Here is a 15,654-nt window from a genome sequence, read left to right on the forward strand (position 1 = left end):
GACAGAATCCGGCGCCCCCACCGGGACTAGAACCCGGTGTGCCGGCGCCGCTAGGCGGAGGATTAGCCTATTGAGCCGCGGCGCCGGCCCTGACTTGAATAAATTTAACACTACACTGTTCAGGAGGAGGAAAAGGAAAAGGTTGCCAAATAGTATTACTATATAACTGAAATTATATACACATACATACATACACACACACACACACATTTAGAAGTCTAGAAGGTGGTTTTGATAATGGTTGGTGCTACCAGAGTTGATTTTTAAATTTTTAAATTTCTTTCTTTTGCTAACCTATGTATATTTTTCTATCAAGCACAATTTCTTATTCCCCCTTATTTCTATAATAAGGAAAAATGTCATTTTCCAAAGGACACGCATGCAGGGTAGTATGTAGAAAAAAGTTAAAAGAGCAAGCTTGACTTCTCTCCTTGGGAAGACTTGCTTTCCAGGCTGGCCCCCTGGTAGTGTCTAGGAATGTAGATTTCAGGAATCTTCTTATTACTCCCTAACTGACAGGCGTGGCTCACTGTGTCTAAACTATACAAGCAATGTGGTTTATGCTGAACATTTGCTTTCCTTTTGGGAGTCTAGAATTTCAGTATGTGTGAGGCAGATGGTGCCTACTGGACCAGCCACAATAAAGCTCTAGGCAGTGAATCTCTAACACACTTCCCTGGTAGATATTTCACATGCGTTATCACAACTTGTTGCTGGAAGAAGTGTGTTCTTTGTGACTCACCAGGGGAAGGCCTTTGAAGTTTGTGCCTGGTTTCTCCCAGAATTTGCCCATGCTCTTTTTCCTTTTGCTGATCTCGCCATGTGTCTTTAACTTTAATATATCTGAGCTCTAAGTGTGACTACAAGCCAAGTCCTTAAGTCTACCTGGTGCATCATCACACCTGGTGGTGGCATTGGGAAGTCCCTGACACAGATGGTATCACAATCATTTTAAAGAGATAAAATATAAAACTTAAAATATCATTGGTAACAATAATAACAATTTAGTGTTATTGCCAATTCTTTTTGCTAACTTAGGTATGTTAAAAGCAGCTAACCTTAACCTATTCAGGTTCTATCTTATATAAATGAAGATGATTTTAAGAGTCACTTATAGGGGCCAGCGCTGTGGCATAATGGGTAAAGCCGCCACCTGCAGTGCCAGCAACCCATGTGGGTGCCAGGTCGAGACCTGGCTGCACCACTTCCAATCCAGCTCTCTGCTATGGCCTGGGAAAGCAACAGAAGATGGCCCAGGTCCTTGGGCACCTGCGTGGGAGACCGGAAGCAAGTCCCAGGCTCCTGGCTTTGGATCAGCGCAGCTCTGGCTGTTGCAGCCAACTAGGGAGTGAACCAGCCGATGGAAGATCTCTCTCTCTCTTTCTCTCTCTCTGTGTGTAACTATGACTTTCAAATAAATAAATAAATCTTTAAAAAAAAATCACTTACAGCAGGATGGAAAACATTGATGGCTTGAACGGAAGCCTTCCCCTTTTGCTTATACCCAAACACCAAGTCAATCCACTGACAGATATTCTGGGACACATAGTCGGACTCCAGAGCCTGCCGATGGATGAGGATAAAAAGACGAGGATCGTTACGTGCCCAGGGAGGAAGGTTGACATGATTCACTCGTTCACCATTCTGACGCACACCAAAATCAAAACCTAAAAAAGAAAATTGATATGAATATTTAACTTCTCCAAAGTATATTTCATTCAGGTAACACAGCAGGCCAGAAGAGTTCATGAAAACAGCTGATTGTGTACTACCACCAGGAAAAGAAGCAGCAAAGAGGGTTTACATTTTCAACAGATGGGGTTACATAAGGATAAATGCTAACACTAATTAAATTTCATATCTTTCATATCTACCACTTATAAAATGAAGAAAAGTCATAAATTATTGCCCATTAATTCCAATATTCCCACTAATCATACCTTCAAATGCAATAGTGTTTATAAATATCAATTCAATTATAAACTTAATATTGAACTATAAGCATTTTAATCACCTATATTAACATTTTAATATTATTTATATTTAGTAAACATTACTATTTTTCAGTTTAAAAAATAAACTAGGGGTGCCGGTGCTGTGGCGCAGCGGGTTAAAGCCCTGGCCTGCAGCGCTGGCAGCCCATATGGGCGTTAGTTCTAGTCCTGGCTGCTCCTCTTCCGATACAGCTCTCTGCTGTGGCCTGGGATAGCAGTGGAAGATGGCCCAAGTCCTTGGGCCCCTACACCTGCATGGGAGACCCAGAGGAGGCTCCTGGCTCCTGGCTTCAGATCGACGCAGCTCTGGCAGTTGCAGACAATTGAAGAGTGAACCAGTGGATGGAAGACCCCTCTCTCTGTCTCTGCCTCTCTCTGTAACTCTGTCTTTCAAATAAATAAAATAAATTAAAAAAATAAATAAACTAGGGGTCAGCATTGTGGTATAGAGGGTAAAGCCACTGATGCTGGCATCCCATATGGGAATGTGTCGGTTCTTATCCTGGCTGCTCTACTTCCAAACCAGCTCCCTGCTAACGGCCTGGGTAAAGCAGTAGAAGATGGCCTAAAGTGTTTAGGCCCCTGCCACCCTCATGTAAGTCCCAGATGAAGCTCCTGGTTCTGGCCTGGCCCCATCCCTGGCCATTGTGGATATTTGGGGAGTGAACCAGTGGATGGAAGATCTTTCTCTCTCTCACTTTCTCTTTGTCTCCCTCCCTCCCTCCCTCTCCTGGTAACCCTGAATTTCAAAATAAAAAAATAAAGCTAAAAAAAAAAATACAAGTAGGTCAGTCCCTGTCTTTATCTCAAAGAAAACAATAACAAATAAAAATAAAAATGAAAAAAATGTCTTAAGAGAAATATCTTTGAACAGAAATCACCATAAAGAATAAAAATTTAAAAGGACCTTTTAAAAGATCATTAAATTCTATATAAAATTAAGTTGCTATCTGCCTACTTCTTGATCTTCTGAAAAACAGGGTCTTCACAATTCTATGTATTTTGAAATGATATGATGCAAAATATAAATCAATTACTTATATAAAATTCCTGTGATGGGGGCATAAGGTATCTCAAACAGCTCAGCAGTCATTCTACAGAGCAGTTGCAGAGTTTCATTTAGGAAGGACTGGCTGAGCACCTGCAGAATTCCTGTATGTAGAAAAAAGAAACATCAGGGATTTAATTACTAAACAACATTGAATGAGAGGTAGTTGTTCAGGCAGCAGGTTAAGGCACTGCTGGAGACACCAGCATCCCATATCAGAGTACCTTGTTCAAGTCCCGGCTACTTCACTTCTGATCTCAAGTACTTGGGCACCTGCCTGGGTGGAGTTCCAGGTTCCTGAATTTGGCTTGACCCAGATCTGGGTGTTGTGGGTATTTGGGGAGTGAACCAGTAGACAGAAGGTACCTCACTCTCTATGTGTCACTCTGCATTTCAAATAAATAGTCAAAACCGCAGTGAATGAGGCATCTAAGGGCTGGGTTAGGGAAGCACTGGGTAGCAAGAGATGCAATAAACTCAATTATCCCCAACTTTCAGATGCTCTGGGGATTATCACATAAGTAGACTCTCCTCACCCAGAGCAGATGACTACCGTATAATCAGAGGCATAAAGGAATGGTAAACGGAAATGACATGATATACATTATAGAAAATTATATTTTCCAAAAGTAGTTATAACATTTCCTGACTAGCATGATTTTCCAGAATCTTGTTACTTTCTCATGAAACTGCAAAGTCTATTTTCCTTCAATATGAATTCGGGCAGGCATTTGGGAATGCCTCAACAAAAAGAAATAAGTGGAACTGATGCTGTATGGCTGCAAAGGCCAGGTTTAGAATCTTAGTTATGGAACCCTCAGTTGCCAGGTAGGATATCCAAGGTTGCCATTCTGTGAGGAAGGCCAAACTAGCCCCCTGGGAAAGCACTGGCACTACAAGAAGAGAAAGAGATGTTCACAGCTACCTGTTGCTCTATCCCTTTAGCTTTCTAGCCCCAGTCAATTTCAATCCAAAACCACTTGCTGAGATATTCCTTAATTTCTAATCTGTAAAAAATATGATAGATATATTGTTGTTTTAAGTGATTAAGCATTGGGGTTACCTGTTATGCAGCCAAAGGTAACTAGAATATACATACATACATATAAGAGACCATGGACATAGAAAACAAGCAGATTTATAAAGCATGTTCTTAAAATTGTAACATTGATACTAAGGTATTTCTCACCTGGGGAACACAGGGAAATAGGCTCCAGGATGACTGCAGCATGAGTCTACTAATGATTATCTAAATAACCTCAGAGAGGTCAGATAATATAGAATAAAATTCAACACTATAGTTATTCCACACTAACTTCACTAAAGACATAGTTCTCAATTTCATACATTCCTAAGAGTCACATAAAAATATGAAAATAAGTAACACAGGAAAACAACCCAAAGGTATCCTTTAAAGGGTTAACTGATCATCTATTAAAGAATAGTTAAGGTTGGCAAAGATCATTGGTCACTGGCATTGGTCATTGGTTATTAGGTAATTCTGTGAGGAGTACTTTATTTCTATCTTTGTCATTCCTCATAAAAACCCTTGAGATTTTGGTTAATTCAATAAATCTATGCCCTTTGTTTTTAAAAAATGAGCATATTATAAATTTTGCAATCAGAAAAAATATACTTCTATACAATAAAATAAATTTTAAGTACAGATAAATTTAATAATTAAAAGATAAAGCTATCCAAATATATATTTAAAAAGATTTATTTATTTGAAAGTAAAGAGTTACTGCGAGAGAGGGAGAGACAGATATCTTCCATCCATTGTTTCATTCCCTGATGGCCTTAACATCTGGAGCTGGGCCTGTCCGAAGCCAGGAGCAAGAAGCTTCTTCCGGGTCTCCACATGGGTGGCAGAGACCCAATCTTCTACTGCTTTTCCCAGGCCATTAGCAGGGAGCTGGATCAGAAGTGGAGCAGCTAGGGCTTTCTGCCATAACACTGGCTCCAAATATACTTATTTTTATAAAATATTTAAAATCCTTAAGCTCACTTGGAAATAAAATTGTATATTTAATAAAGAAATAAATTTCTCTTATTTGGGAATTCAAATTTTAGAACTTAGAAAATCTAATTTTATTTTGAAAAATTATAAAATAATCATAAACCCTCAGAAATAGAAATTATAAATGATCAGTGCTATACCTTCACGGTTAACTAAGAACTCTGGAAGATAGAAAAACTCTGGGATCAGTTCTTTCACATCAGTCATGGATTCAAAAGATGAGAGACGCCAAGTTGTATTTGTAGAATGGAAAGTTCTGTCTGGAATGTCAAAACTTTGATCTGTGAAGAAATACAAATAATACAATTAAAACACAAAGAAATAATTCCATTTAAACCTAACATAATTTACTCTATCTAGTTCAAAATGATTAAAATAATGTTCATTTTCTTTGTCTACAGCTCATCTATTTATATTCTTAAAATAAGTTATTTTTATAAATAATTTCAGGTATTACATTATTTTTCATCTGTATACTTTCATAACACATTCAGCTAGATGAATCTATGCCATTTATTTGATCAACTGATTACTATTTTCTACTCAAGTAGAATGAAAGTGCCATAAAAAAGCAAGGAAGGGTCTATGGTATCACCCACACCTAGCACATAATGAGCACTCAATTATGATTTATTGAGTGAATGAATAATGATGAAGGAAAACTAAAGTATCCAAGTAGGTAAGCAGTTTTTTCCCTATCAAGAAGCAAAATTATTATTTCACATCTAATTGTTGAGACTACTTTTTCTCCTTTCTTTTTCTTTTTTTCCAGGGTAGGGGCATTGCTTTTAGCTGTTCTAACTCTAAAAGAATTGAACAAGATTTCCTATGAGTGAAAATAAAACTAAGCATAGTGACCTTTTGTTAAATTGTTTTTCAGTGTACATCATATATAATGAAGAATGAATTTGACTGTCTTTTTCTGTCAACGATTATCAGACTTTCTAGCCAAAGGGTAGGCCTGAAATACCAAATAATATCCAAAGGCCAATCCTTGAAAACACTAGCAGTGTAGACCCTTTTTGGAGGCTTTGTTGTATTGTCTAAAACTCTGAATTTGCAGGTACAGTAGGTTAATCCTCCGTCTGTGGCACCAGTATCCCATATGGACACTGGTTCTAGTCCCGGCTGCTCCTCTTCCAATTTAGCTCTCTGCTGTGGCCTGGGAAAGCAGTAGAGGATGGCCCAGGTCCTTGGACTCCTGCATCCACATGGGAGACTGGGAGGAGGTGCCTGGCTCCTGGCTTCGGATCGGCGCAGCTCCAGCCATTGCAGCCATTTGGGGAGTAAACCAACAGAAGGAAGACCTTTCCCTCTGACTCTCCCTTTCACTGTAACTCTACCTCTCAAATAAAAATAAATAAAATCTTTAAAAAAACTCTGTATTTGCTAAAATTTGACCACATTTATTCATCTGCTTACTGTAACAAACTAATCTCAGCAACAAGCAGAGTTTTAAAAAATTACACTAAATTTTCTTCTCCAAGCCTTAGTTGCTCTATTGCTATTATTTCTTATGCTTTCTCATCTGTTCTGTTGAGTCATTTAACATTGACTGGTCACTGCATAAAATCTGGGAGAAAATAAGGTTTATAAATATTTATTTTTTTTTCTTGAAAATAAAAATGCCATTTAAATAAATATCTACTAACTTACTCTGGAGAAATAATTATCAATCTAAATGGAATTCAAAAAAATTAAGACAATTCTATAAGGGTATGGTGGGGTCACAGTATCTAGATCTGAGACTGAGGAACTATTAAATAAGAGGCAAACTGTGTGTTATGTTCAGATTTTAAGATCCTCTGAAGTTTACTAAATTATTTAATAAAGCAGTACTATAAATTCTTATCAGCAAGAATATTCACATACTAAACCACTGACTCTCAACCAGTAGCCTTCTGCTCTCCAGGGCCAATCTGATAATGTCTAGAGACATTTTTGGTTGTCACAAGTGGGTAGAGGGTTGTCATTGGCATTTGTGGGTAGAGTCCAGGGATGTAGCTAACTGTCCTGTAATACACAGGTTAGCCCACATGACAAAGAAAAGAAATGACCGCACACAAATCATAAATCAAGAAATTACACAAATCATTTTAAACTAATGAGATGAAAATGAAGGGGGACTGAGGTAGTTCCAGAGTTTAAAAAATCAATTAATAAGTATACAAAGAAGAAAATTTATATGATATATGGACAAATTCTTAATAGCAATATGCATACAAATAAATTGAAAAACTTTAGCTAATTGGGAGTTTTACGTTAATGAATTCTTAAGCTACATTAGTCTTAGGCGGAAGGAGATAACAGTTCTATTAAACGCTGCAGTGATCACAAACCATGTCTGAAACATTCTTTTATATATATATATATATTTTTTTTTTTTTTTTGACAGGCAGAGTGGACAGTGAGAGAGAGAGACAGAGAGAAAGGTCTTCCTTTGCCGTTGATTCACCCTCCAATGGCCGCTGCGTCCAGCGCGCTGCGGCCGGCCCACCGCGCTGATCCGATGGCAGGAGCCAGGAGCCAGGTGCTTTTCCTGGTCTCCCATGGGGTGCAGGGCCCAAGCCCCTGGGCCATCCTCCACTGCACTCCCTGACCACAGCAGAGAGCTGGCCTGGAAGAGGGGCAACCGGGACAGAATCCGGCACCCCAATCGGGACTAGAACCCGGTGTGCGGGCGCCGCTAGGTGGAGGATTAGCCTAGTGAGCTGCGGCGCCGGTCTATATTTTGACTATTTTGAAATTTATTTATTTTCACTTACGTGAGAGGGAGAAAAGAGAGAGAGAGAGATAAGGGGTGGGGGGAGGGAAGGTGAGGGGAGATCTTCCAAGTGCTGGTTTCTCTCCAAATGCCCACAACAGCAAGGGTTAGAGAAAGCCAAAACCAGGAGCCTAGAATTCAATCCTGGTCTACCATGTGGGTAATACGAACCCAAGTACTTGAGCCATCATCTTCTGCCCCAATAGGGTACACATTAGCAGGAAGCTAGATCAGAAGCAGAGTAGCTGGGACTCAAACTATGCACTCCAATATGGGATGTTAGTGTCCCAAGTAGCTTCCTCTGCTGTGCCAAATGCCCACCCTCAACAGCTATGTTTTAATAAGGGTATTTACAAATCAAAACATGTCTAGAAAGATCTTCAGATGATTAACAGGTTTGGAAACCATAGCAAATAATAAAGGCTTAAACTTTAGTGTTTAAAATATTAAGTACAGTACTGTCTTATTTATTTTTAGTATTCCTTGCAGCAGCTGGGATAGGACCACGCATATAAGAGGCCCTCAAACTGATGTCAAATCAACTAAGGATAATTAGCCAGGGGCAAAACAAAACTGAAAGGGAAAAAGAGGGCAGGGCAACAATCTTCAAATACTTGAACAGCTGTCATGGGGAACATTTGTTCTGTGTACTTAAAGAACAACAAATATGAAAAAGCCCTTTTTACAGACCAAGCAGAGGCTCTCTAAGAAGAGCGTGCACATGAGTAAAAAAGAAGTTCAAGAAAGGTTGAATAAATGAATGGATAATTTCTCCACAAGGATTCTGGGTGCCATGGGGAGATAACTATAGAGCTAATACCACAGTTCGTGTTAGAAAGTGACAGTCAGTGTGTCCCTATCTGCACACAAAGCAGTTAATTAGTGGCTATATAAGTGATCTTCAGGTCTGTAGGCCGTCATCTAAAATGCCGATGTAGATTATTAACTAAAAAGTTAACTATAATGGAGGTGCCAGTGTGGCTCTCCTATTACCTAGTCATAATAATTACAATAATGTTCTTCCCTATAATAAACTACATTAACATGCCCTGTGTACAAATAATACAGTTACATAGACTCCAAAGGTAGCTTAAGTGATGTTAAGTAGTGGCTTGATCAGTCAAGTTTTGTTTCTAATGACTCAACATGCCTTTTCAGGCAGATATGAAATGTTCTTACCTTGATAGGCTAAAAACATTTTGGTGAAAGGAGGCATCCTAACTAGGAAGTGAAGCACAGTGCCGCTGTTAGAATAGTGGGAACCATAGTGGTAAGGCTGCACCGGAGGCATGGGGTCATCTTCCCTGGCCCCTTTGCGGTATTCTTCCTCTAAGTACTGAAGGAAATAAAGAATTGGAGAGAATTCATGATTGTGTACTCCAGGAAGTTCTGGAAAAGCATAGATTTTTTTTGTCCCCCCTATCATTCTCTATCACCCTTTTAGTGCCATTCACCATGGCAGGCAACTTCCACTTGTGTCTGGAGACCTCAGCTAACTTGAATATCTGGGTTTCTCCCAGTGTCTGGCTGAGGCCTGACTTGAGAATCATCTTGTATTCTGTACCTTCACTTTCTCATCCCCTTATAGAAAATCTACCTGTTCTGCACTCTGACTTCCAACACACTGGCTCCCAATGAATGGTTCACACTATCTAATCTGATTGAGCTTTAAGAAAATAAGAGCTGCTCCTGCCACTAGAGATGCCTGCATTTCAAGAGACAGTTTCAAAATATAATACTATGTTATTTAGAGAAATGCTTGTATAGCAGTAGAAATGAAATAGAACTATAAAAATTGTGTTCCATTACTGGCGTTATCATAACACTTCATGGCTGTTTTGCAGTACAGTTACAAAGAGACAAAAACGACTGATTTTTCACTACTCCTACTCTCCCATCATAAAGTAGGAAGTTCAACCAAACATTTAGTATCTGTCACTATTCTCATCTCCCATAGCTTCTGTCTGGCTCTGATAACAAATCAGGTGTGGTGAATTTTCAGGAGTCACTTCTTGATTGCCAAAGCACTGCCCCATTCTCAACTGCAGAAGAATCAAATAGTGACAGCTGTATACTCAAAGGGATGTCTCTGGAACTGGGACATAAAATAATACTGTGAATGTGAGAAACTGCTTCGGTTGCTCCTATCTTGATACTGTTGTAAAAAATGCAACGCATGGCAAGTGAAATTTTTGGATTTCTAATAAAATTACATTAATATTGATTTCATGGAAAAAGATAATTCACTTCCATTTATAAGTTTTGAAATCAGGTATAATTTTGCTTTAATAAACCAATGCATAATTTCTTACATATGACTAATATGGGTTATGATATTTCACAAATACATTAATTTTGTTACACAAATAACACTGGAGGAAACAAACAGCAGGTCCTGGAAATCTTTGTGATTTTTTTTTTTTTAAATAAAGAACATAAGGATACTTTAAATAGTTCTGGGGAAATGGAAATAAAAAATGTCAATTTTGATGTAAAACAATTTTGAAATTCTTACATAAATTTCTTAATATGCATTTTCCATGAAATTTTTGAAGTCCCCCCTCATATAATTATTATATATTTGAGTAAACAATGGATCATTAGCTTTCAGTTTATGCTAAAATAAGTTTATTCTTTTTCTAGTTAAAGTGTTTTTAGACAATTAAGGTAAAAGGAAATTTAATTCACATAGTGATTTCTAGTTGTCTGTCAATCTAAGTACAAGGCAATGAAATACAGAAAGATCAACAGAAGTCTGTAAAACAAAACCCCATTTTTCATTTGTCAAAGTATGAGTAAAAACTGAAGCTACCTTGTATGTGTCCACATAACGATCCTCTTTTTCTTTATACTGCACAGCTATAGGCTTAGAGAGATTTCTACAAAGGAAGGGATGATGGAAAAAATATGAAATATTTTGACACTCTCAAGATTAAGCTGCTACATGTCTGCATATTGTAAGTAAATAACAGATCAATAAAATGTTCAGTTCCTAATTAACTGCTTGTATACTGCTTTGCAACTAACTAAATTACAATTTTTTTTTTAAGATTTATTTATTTATTTGAAAGTCAGAGTTACACACAGAGAGAAGGAGAGGCAGAGAGAGAGAGAGAGAGAGAGAGAGAGAGAGGTCTTTCATCCGCTGGTTCACTCCACAATTGGATGCAATGGCCGGAGCTGTGCCAATCTGAAGCCAGGAGCCAGGAGCTTCTTCCAGTTCTCCCACGCAGGTGCAGGAGCCCAAGGACTTGGGCCATCTTCTACTGCCTTCCCAGGCCATAGCAGAGAGCCAGATTGGAAGTGGAGCAGCTGAGACTAGAACCAGCTCTCATATGGGATGACAGCACCATAGGCGTTGGCTTTACCTGCTATACCACAGCGTAGGCTCTTACAATTTCTTAAACTATTAAGGTAGAATTTATCCAACAGATTCATGCCAGTATTAGGAATTCCTGAGTAATAATTAACCTAAACAAGAAAAGCTGCTTCTGTCCTTTCTCTGCCTACTTATTGTTTCCTCCAGAATCAAAATTGATGCTACAACATTTAAAAAACAAAAACAAAAACTGATGCTACCCTTGGCAGTTGATTTCTACCAAGCCCCAAGCTTCCAGACTCCACATACAGTTAGCAGTGTGGAATTAAGGAGAATTTGGATAGAAATCACAATCATGAGGAGATGCTACATAATTATTAGTGTACTTAGTTAAAATTATACACCACAGGTATTTGGAGTGTGAGTACTGAAATACATATTTTGCCATCTAACTAGCAGATGTTGAGTGATAGCACTGTGCATAGAGTATTTGTGCAGACAAATGAATGTGTTGGTTCTGGTGTTCACACACACACACACACACACACACATATAATGGTGTTCACACACACACACACACACATATACATTTACATATACATATATATACATACCACAAAATTCTGAGGCAGGAAAACCCAAGGAATGAATCTTTACTTTTACAAACCACAAAATCAAGTGGTGTGTAATCAAATACCCTGTGTGGTATTTGAAAGAGCAAGAGCTCTGGTGAGGAAACGCAAGGTACCTCTGGCTGAGAACTCATCTGATCAGGCTACCTTTCAGCACAGGGCCACCTGGAGTTTCAACATTTGTAACTAGATCAACAGTAAGATTTGCCCAAATTTTTAGTAAGTCAAACCATTTCTGGCTTAACTAGATGTTGATATACATATTTTTTAAAAAATTACTTCCTGGGGATATTGAAGTTAGTGATATTAAATACTAATTTTATTTTTGAAGCTTTTCTAATCCTAAAACTTTACTATTTGTTTTATTAAAATTAAAGTTTATACAATAGATACAAATTCACATATCCAAATAGAATGAAATCATGTTTAAGATACTGGCAAGACATTATTAGAAAATAGAGTAAGTAGGGTTTTTTGGACACAAATTACATTAATCATTACAGTTAAAAAATAAGAAATTACTTTTGAGAAAATAGAATAAATCAAAAATCAGCTATGATACTATTACCCTTAGGTGAAACATTTTTGTATATATTTACCTTTTGCTTAAGCATGCATGCATATTTACTTTTAAAAATAAAAAGAACATCTTTTCATACTTATAATGCACATTTGATAATATTATTTTAATGGCTGCAACATATACCAATTTATTCAAACACTTGGTTTTTCCTAAATTTTAGCTACTTAGAAAAATGAAGTGAGACAGTGCTTTTGACTGTCTTTGCATGCAGCGTGAGACACTATTATAAGCAATGAAAAAAACAAATACAGTTCCTGTCCTCATGAAATTTACTTCTAATGGGAACCTTTCTGGTAGAGCACATATCCTTAAGTGTTTCCTAAGAAAAAATTTTCTAGAAGCTAAATTGCTAGAACAGAGATGTGTTTTAAAATAAAATTTTCCTTCAGGTCTTCTTTTAAAAAATTATTTATTTATTTGAAAAGGCATAGTGGGGCCAATGCTGTGACTCACTGGGTTAATCCTCCACCTGTGGCGCTGGCATCCCATATGGGCCCCAGGTTCTAGTCCCGGTTGCTTCTCTTCCAGTTCAGCTCTCTGCTGTGGCCCGGAGGGCAGTGGAGGATGGCCCAAGTGCTTGGGCCCCTGCACCCACATGGGAGACCAGGAAGAAGCTCCTGGCTCCTGGCTCCTGGCTTTGAATTGGCACAGCGCTGGCCATAGTGGCCATTTGGGGAGTGAACCAATGGAAGGAAGACCTTTCTCTCTGTCTCTCTCTTTCACTGTCTATAACTCTACCTGTCAAATAAATTTAAAAAAAGAAAAGAAAAGAAAAGAAAAGAAAAGAAAAGAAAAGAAAAGAAAAGGAAAGGAAAGGAAAGGAAAGGAAAGGAAAGGAAAGGAAAGGAAAGAAAAGAAAAGAAAAGAAAAGAAAAGAAAAGAAAAGAAAAGAAAAGAAAAGAAAAGGCAAAGTGACAGAGAGGGAGAGAAGGGGCAGGGAAGGGAGAGAGGGAAGAAAAGGGTGGTGGAGGAGAGAGAGGTTAACAGTGAGAGAGAGGAAGGGAGAGAGAGAGAGAGAAGTATCTTTCATCCACTTTTCATTCCTTCCAGGTCTTGTGGGTGGCAGAAACCCAAGTACTTAGGCCATCATCTGCTATCTCCCAAGGCCCATTAGGAGGAAGCTGGATGAGAAGTAGAGGAGTTAGGAACTGAACTGGCACTTGATATGGGACTGTGGGTGTCCTAAGCTATGGCTTAACCTGTTATGTTACAATGCCCACCCCAGATGCAAATTTCAAAAGTTCCTTGGGTATATGCTATAATTAGACTGTACTTATTTATATCACAGTGTTTAAAATGTTTAAATTTATACCAATAGTTTATTAAAATATCCAAGAAAGAAATGTGTTGTTTTTCAAATGTAAAAATGCATTAAACTTGTTAAAATGTTACAGAATTGTCTAGCATTTTTGACAGTTGTAACTAAAATACTCTAATTACCAAGTAGAATATTTGTAGTTAAGTTTTTTTAGATAAGAGTATTTTCAAACTAAATAAACAGAATATTCCCTTATAACTGGACTATTTGATTACTCTAAAATAGCTTATTCAGGAAAGAATAAATGAATTCTTTTCCTTTAATTCCCAAATTCCAAAGTAAGGAATTGGCACAGTAGTTGTCTCCATGGGGGTCTATGAGTTTTGTTTTGCTTTGGCATTTTTGTCTTTTAAAAAGTATCACTGGGGGCCGCCGCTGTGGCTCAGCAGGTTAAGAGGCCTGATCTGCAGTGCTGGCATCCCAGCACTGCATTCAGGTCCCGGCAGCTCCACTTCTGATCCAGCTCTCTGCTATGACCTAGAAAAGCAGTGGAAGATGGCCCAAGTGCTTGGGCCCTCATACCTGCATGGGAGACCTAGAGTAGTCTCTAGGCTCCTGGCTTCGAATCAGCCAAGCTTCAAGAGTTGCAGCCAAGCAGGGAGTGAACCAGCGGATGGAAGACCTCTCTCTCTCTGCCTCTGCCTCTCAAATAAATAAATAAATCTTAAAAAAAAAAAGTATGATTGGGGATGGCGCTGTAAATGGTGGGTTAAGCTACCACCTGCAGCACTGACATCCCATATGGGTCCCGGTTTGATTCCTGGATGCTCCATTTCCCATCCAGCTCCCTGCTAATCTGCTTAGGAAAGCAGCTGAAGATGGCCCAAGTACTTGGGCCCCTGCACCCATGTGGGAGACTAGAAGAAGCGCCTGGCTCCTGGCTTCAGTGTGGTCAAGCTCCAGCCATTGCTGCCATTTGGGGAGTAAACCAGCAGATGGAAGATCTCTTTCTCTGTTACTCTACCTTTCAAATAAAACAAATAATAAATCTTTTTTAAAAAGTATCATTATGAGTGGCTGGCGCCGCGGCTCAACAAGCTAATCCTCCACCTTGTGGCGACGGCACACCGGGTTCTAGTCCCGGTCAGGGCACCGGATTCTATCCTGGTTGCCCCTCTTCCAGGACAGCTCTCTGCTATGGCCCGGGAGTGCAGTGGAGGATGGCCCAAGTACTTGGGCCCTGCACCCCATGGGAGACCAGGAGAAGCACCTGGCTCCCGGCTTTGGATCAGCGCGGTGCGCCGGCCGCAGCGCACCAGCCGCGGCGGCCATTGGAGGGTGAACCAACGGCAAAGGAAGACCTTTCTCTCTGTCTCTCTCTCTCTCTCTCACTGTCCACTCTGTCTGTCAAAAAAAAAAGTATCATTATGAACTCACTATTTTTTAGTACATTTCAATTACTTGTAATCATTATGCTTGATTCTCAAATTGTCCTATCTTTGGTAGTGAGGGCCACTTCAAGTTGGCTTCTGAGTCCTTAAGACCAGACTATATTAGTTTCCTTTCTATATGACAAATAAAATATTCTGGGCCCATCTAACATGTTTTTTTTTTCTAATAAATTTAGAAGAAATGAGATTATAAGAAGTCATCATTTTGCAACTCCTAGTGAAACAACTGATGGGAGTAATTATAGTCAAGAGATGAAATGATTAGGCACAAGTACAATGGGAGTTTCAATCCACAAAGCAGCCTAGGCATCATTAAAGTGGGATATTATAGGCCTCTTGATACAGTTCAATATAAAGTTTACATCATGATCTATAATGGATTTTTGCCAAAAATAAAGTTGCACTTGAATCTAAGTAAACTTTTGGAACCAATTTTCAGTCTCTAGGTAATACAAAGGCTAGAGAAACAAACTAAATAATGTCACAAGAAGTAATCAGAAGACACAGAATGTGGAACAGCAGCCTACAGGATAAACAACTTTTATTTTAACAAGTTAATGTCAGAAGAAAAAAAAAGAAAAAATA

At 38.7% G+C, this 15,654-nt stretch overlaps 1 protein-coding gene across 12 annotated transcripts in view; it reads right to left on the minus strand.

The window, feature by feature from the left end:
- The window catches only part of LYST (lysosomal trafficking regulator), a 229,791-nt gene that overhangs the window by 44,971 nt on the left and 169,166 nt on the right, over positions 1–15,654 (minus strand). For all 12 annotated transcript variants that reach the window (XM_008268236.5, XM_002717342.6, XM_008268235.5 and 9 more), the window contains 4 exons: positions 10,639–10,705; positions 9,006–9,162; positions 5,203–5,343; positions 1,450–1,667 (listed from right to left, as the gene is read on the minus strand). In XM_008268236.5, the coding sequence (XP_008266458.4) occupies positions 1,450–1,667; positions 5,203–5,343; positions 9,006–9,162; positions 10,639–10,705 (583 nt within the window). The remainder of the gene's footprint in view (positions 1–1,449; positions 1,668–5,202; positions 5,344–9,005; positions 9,163–10,638; positions 10,706–15,654) is intronic.

This window comes from Oryctolagus cuniculus, chromosome 13 (genome assembly GCF_051225735.1).
Source record: "Oryctolagus cuniculus isolate XC-2025 breed Fujian yellow rabbit chromosome 13, ASM5122573v1, whole genome shotgun sequence".
Lineage (NCBI taxonomy): Eukaryota > Metazoa > Chordata > Mammalia > Lagomorpha > Leporidae > Oryctolagus > Oryctolagus cuniculus.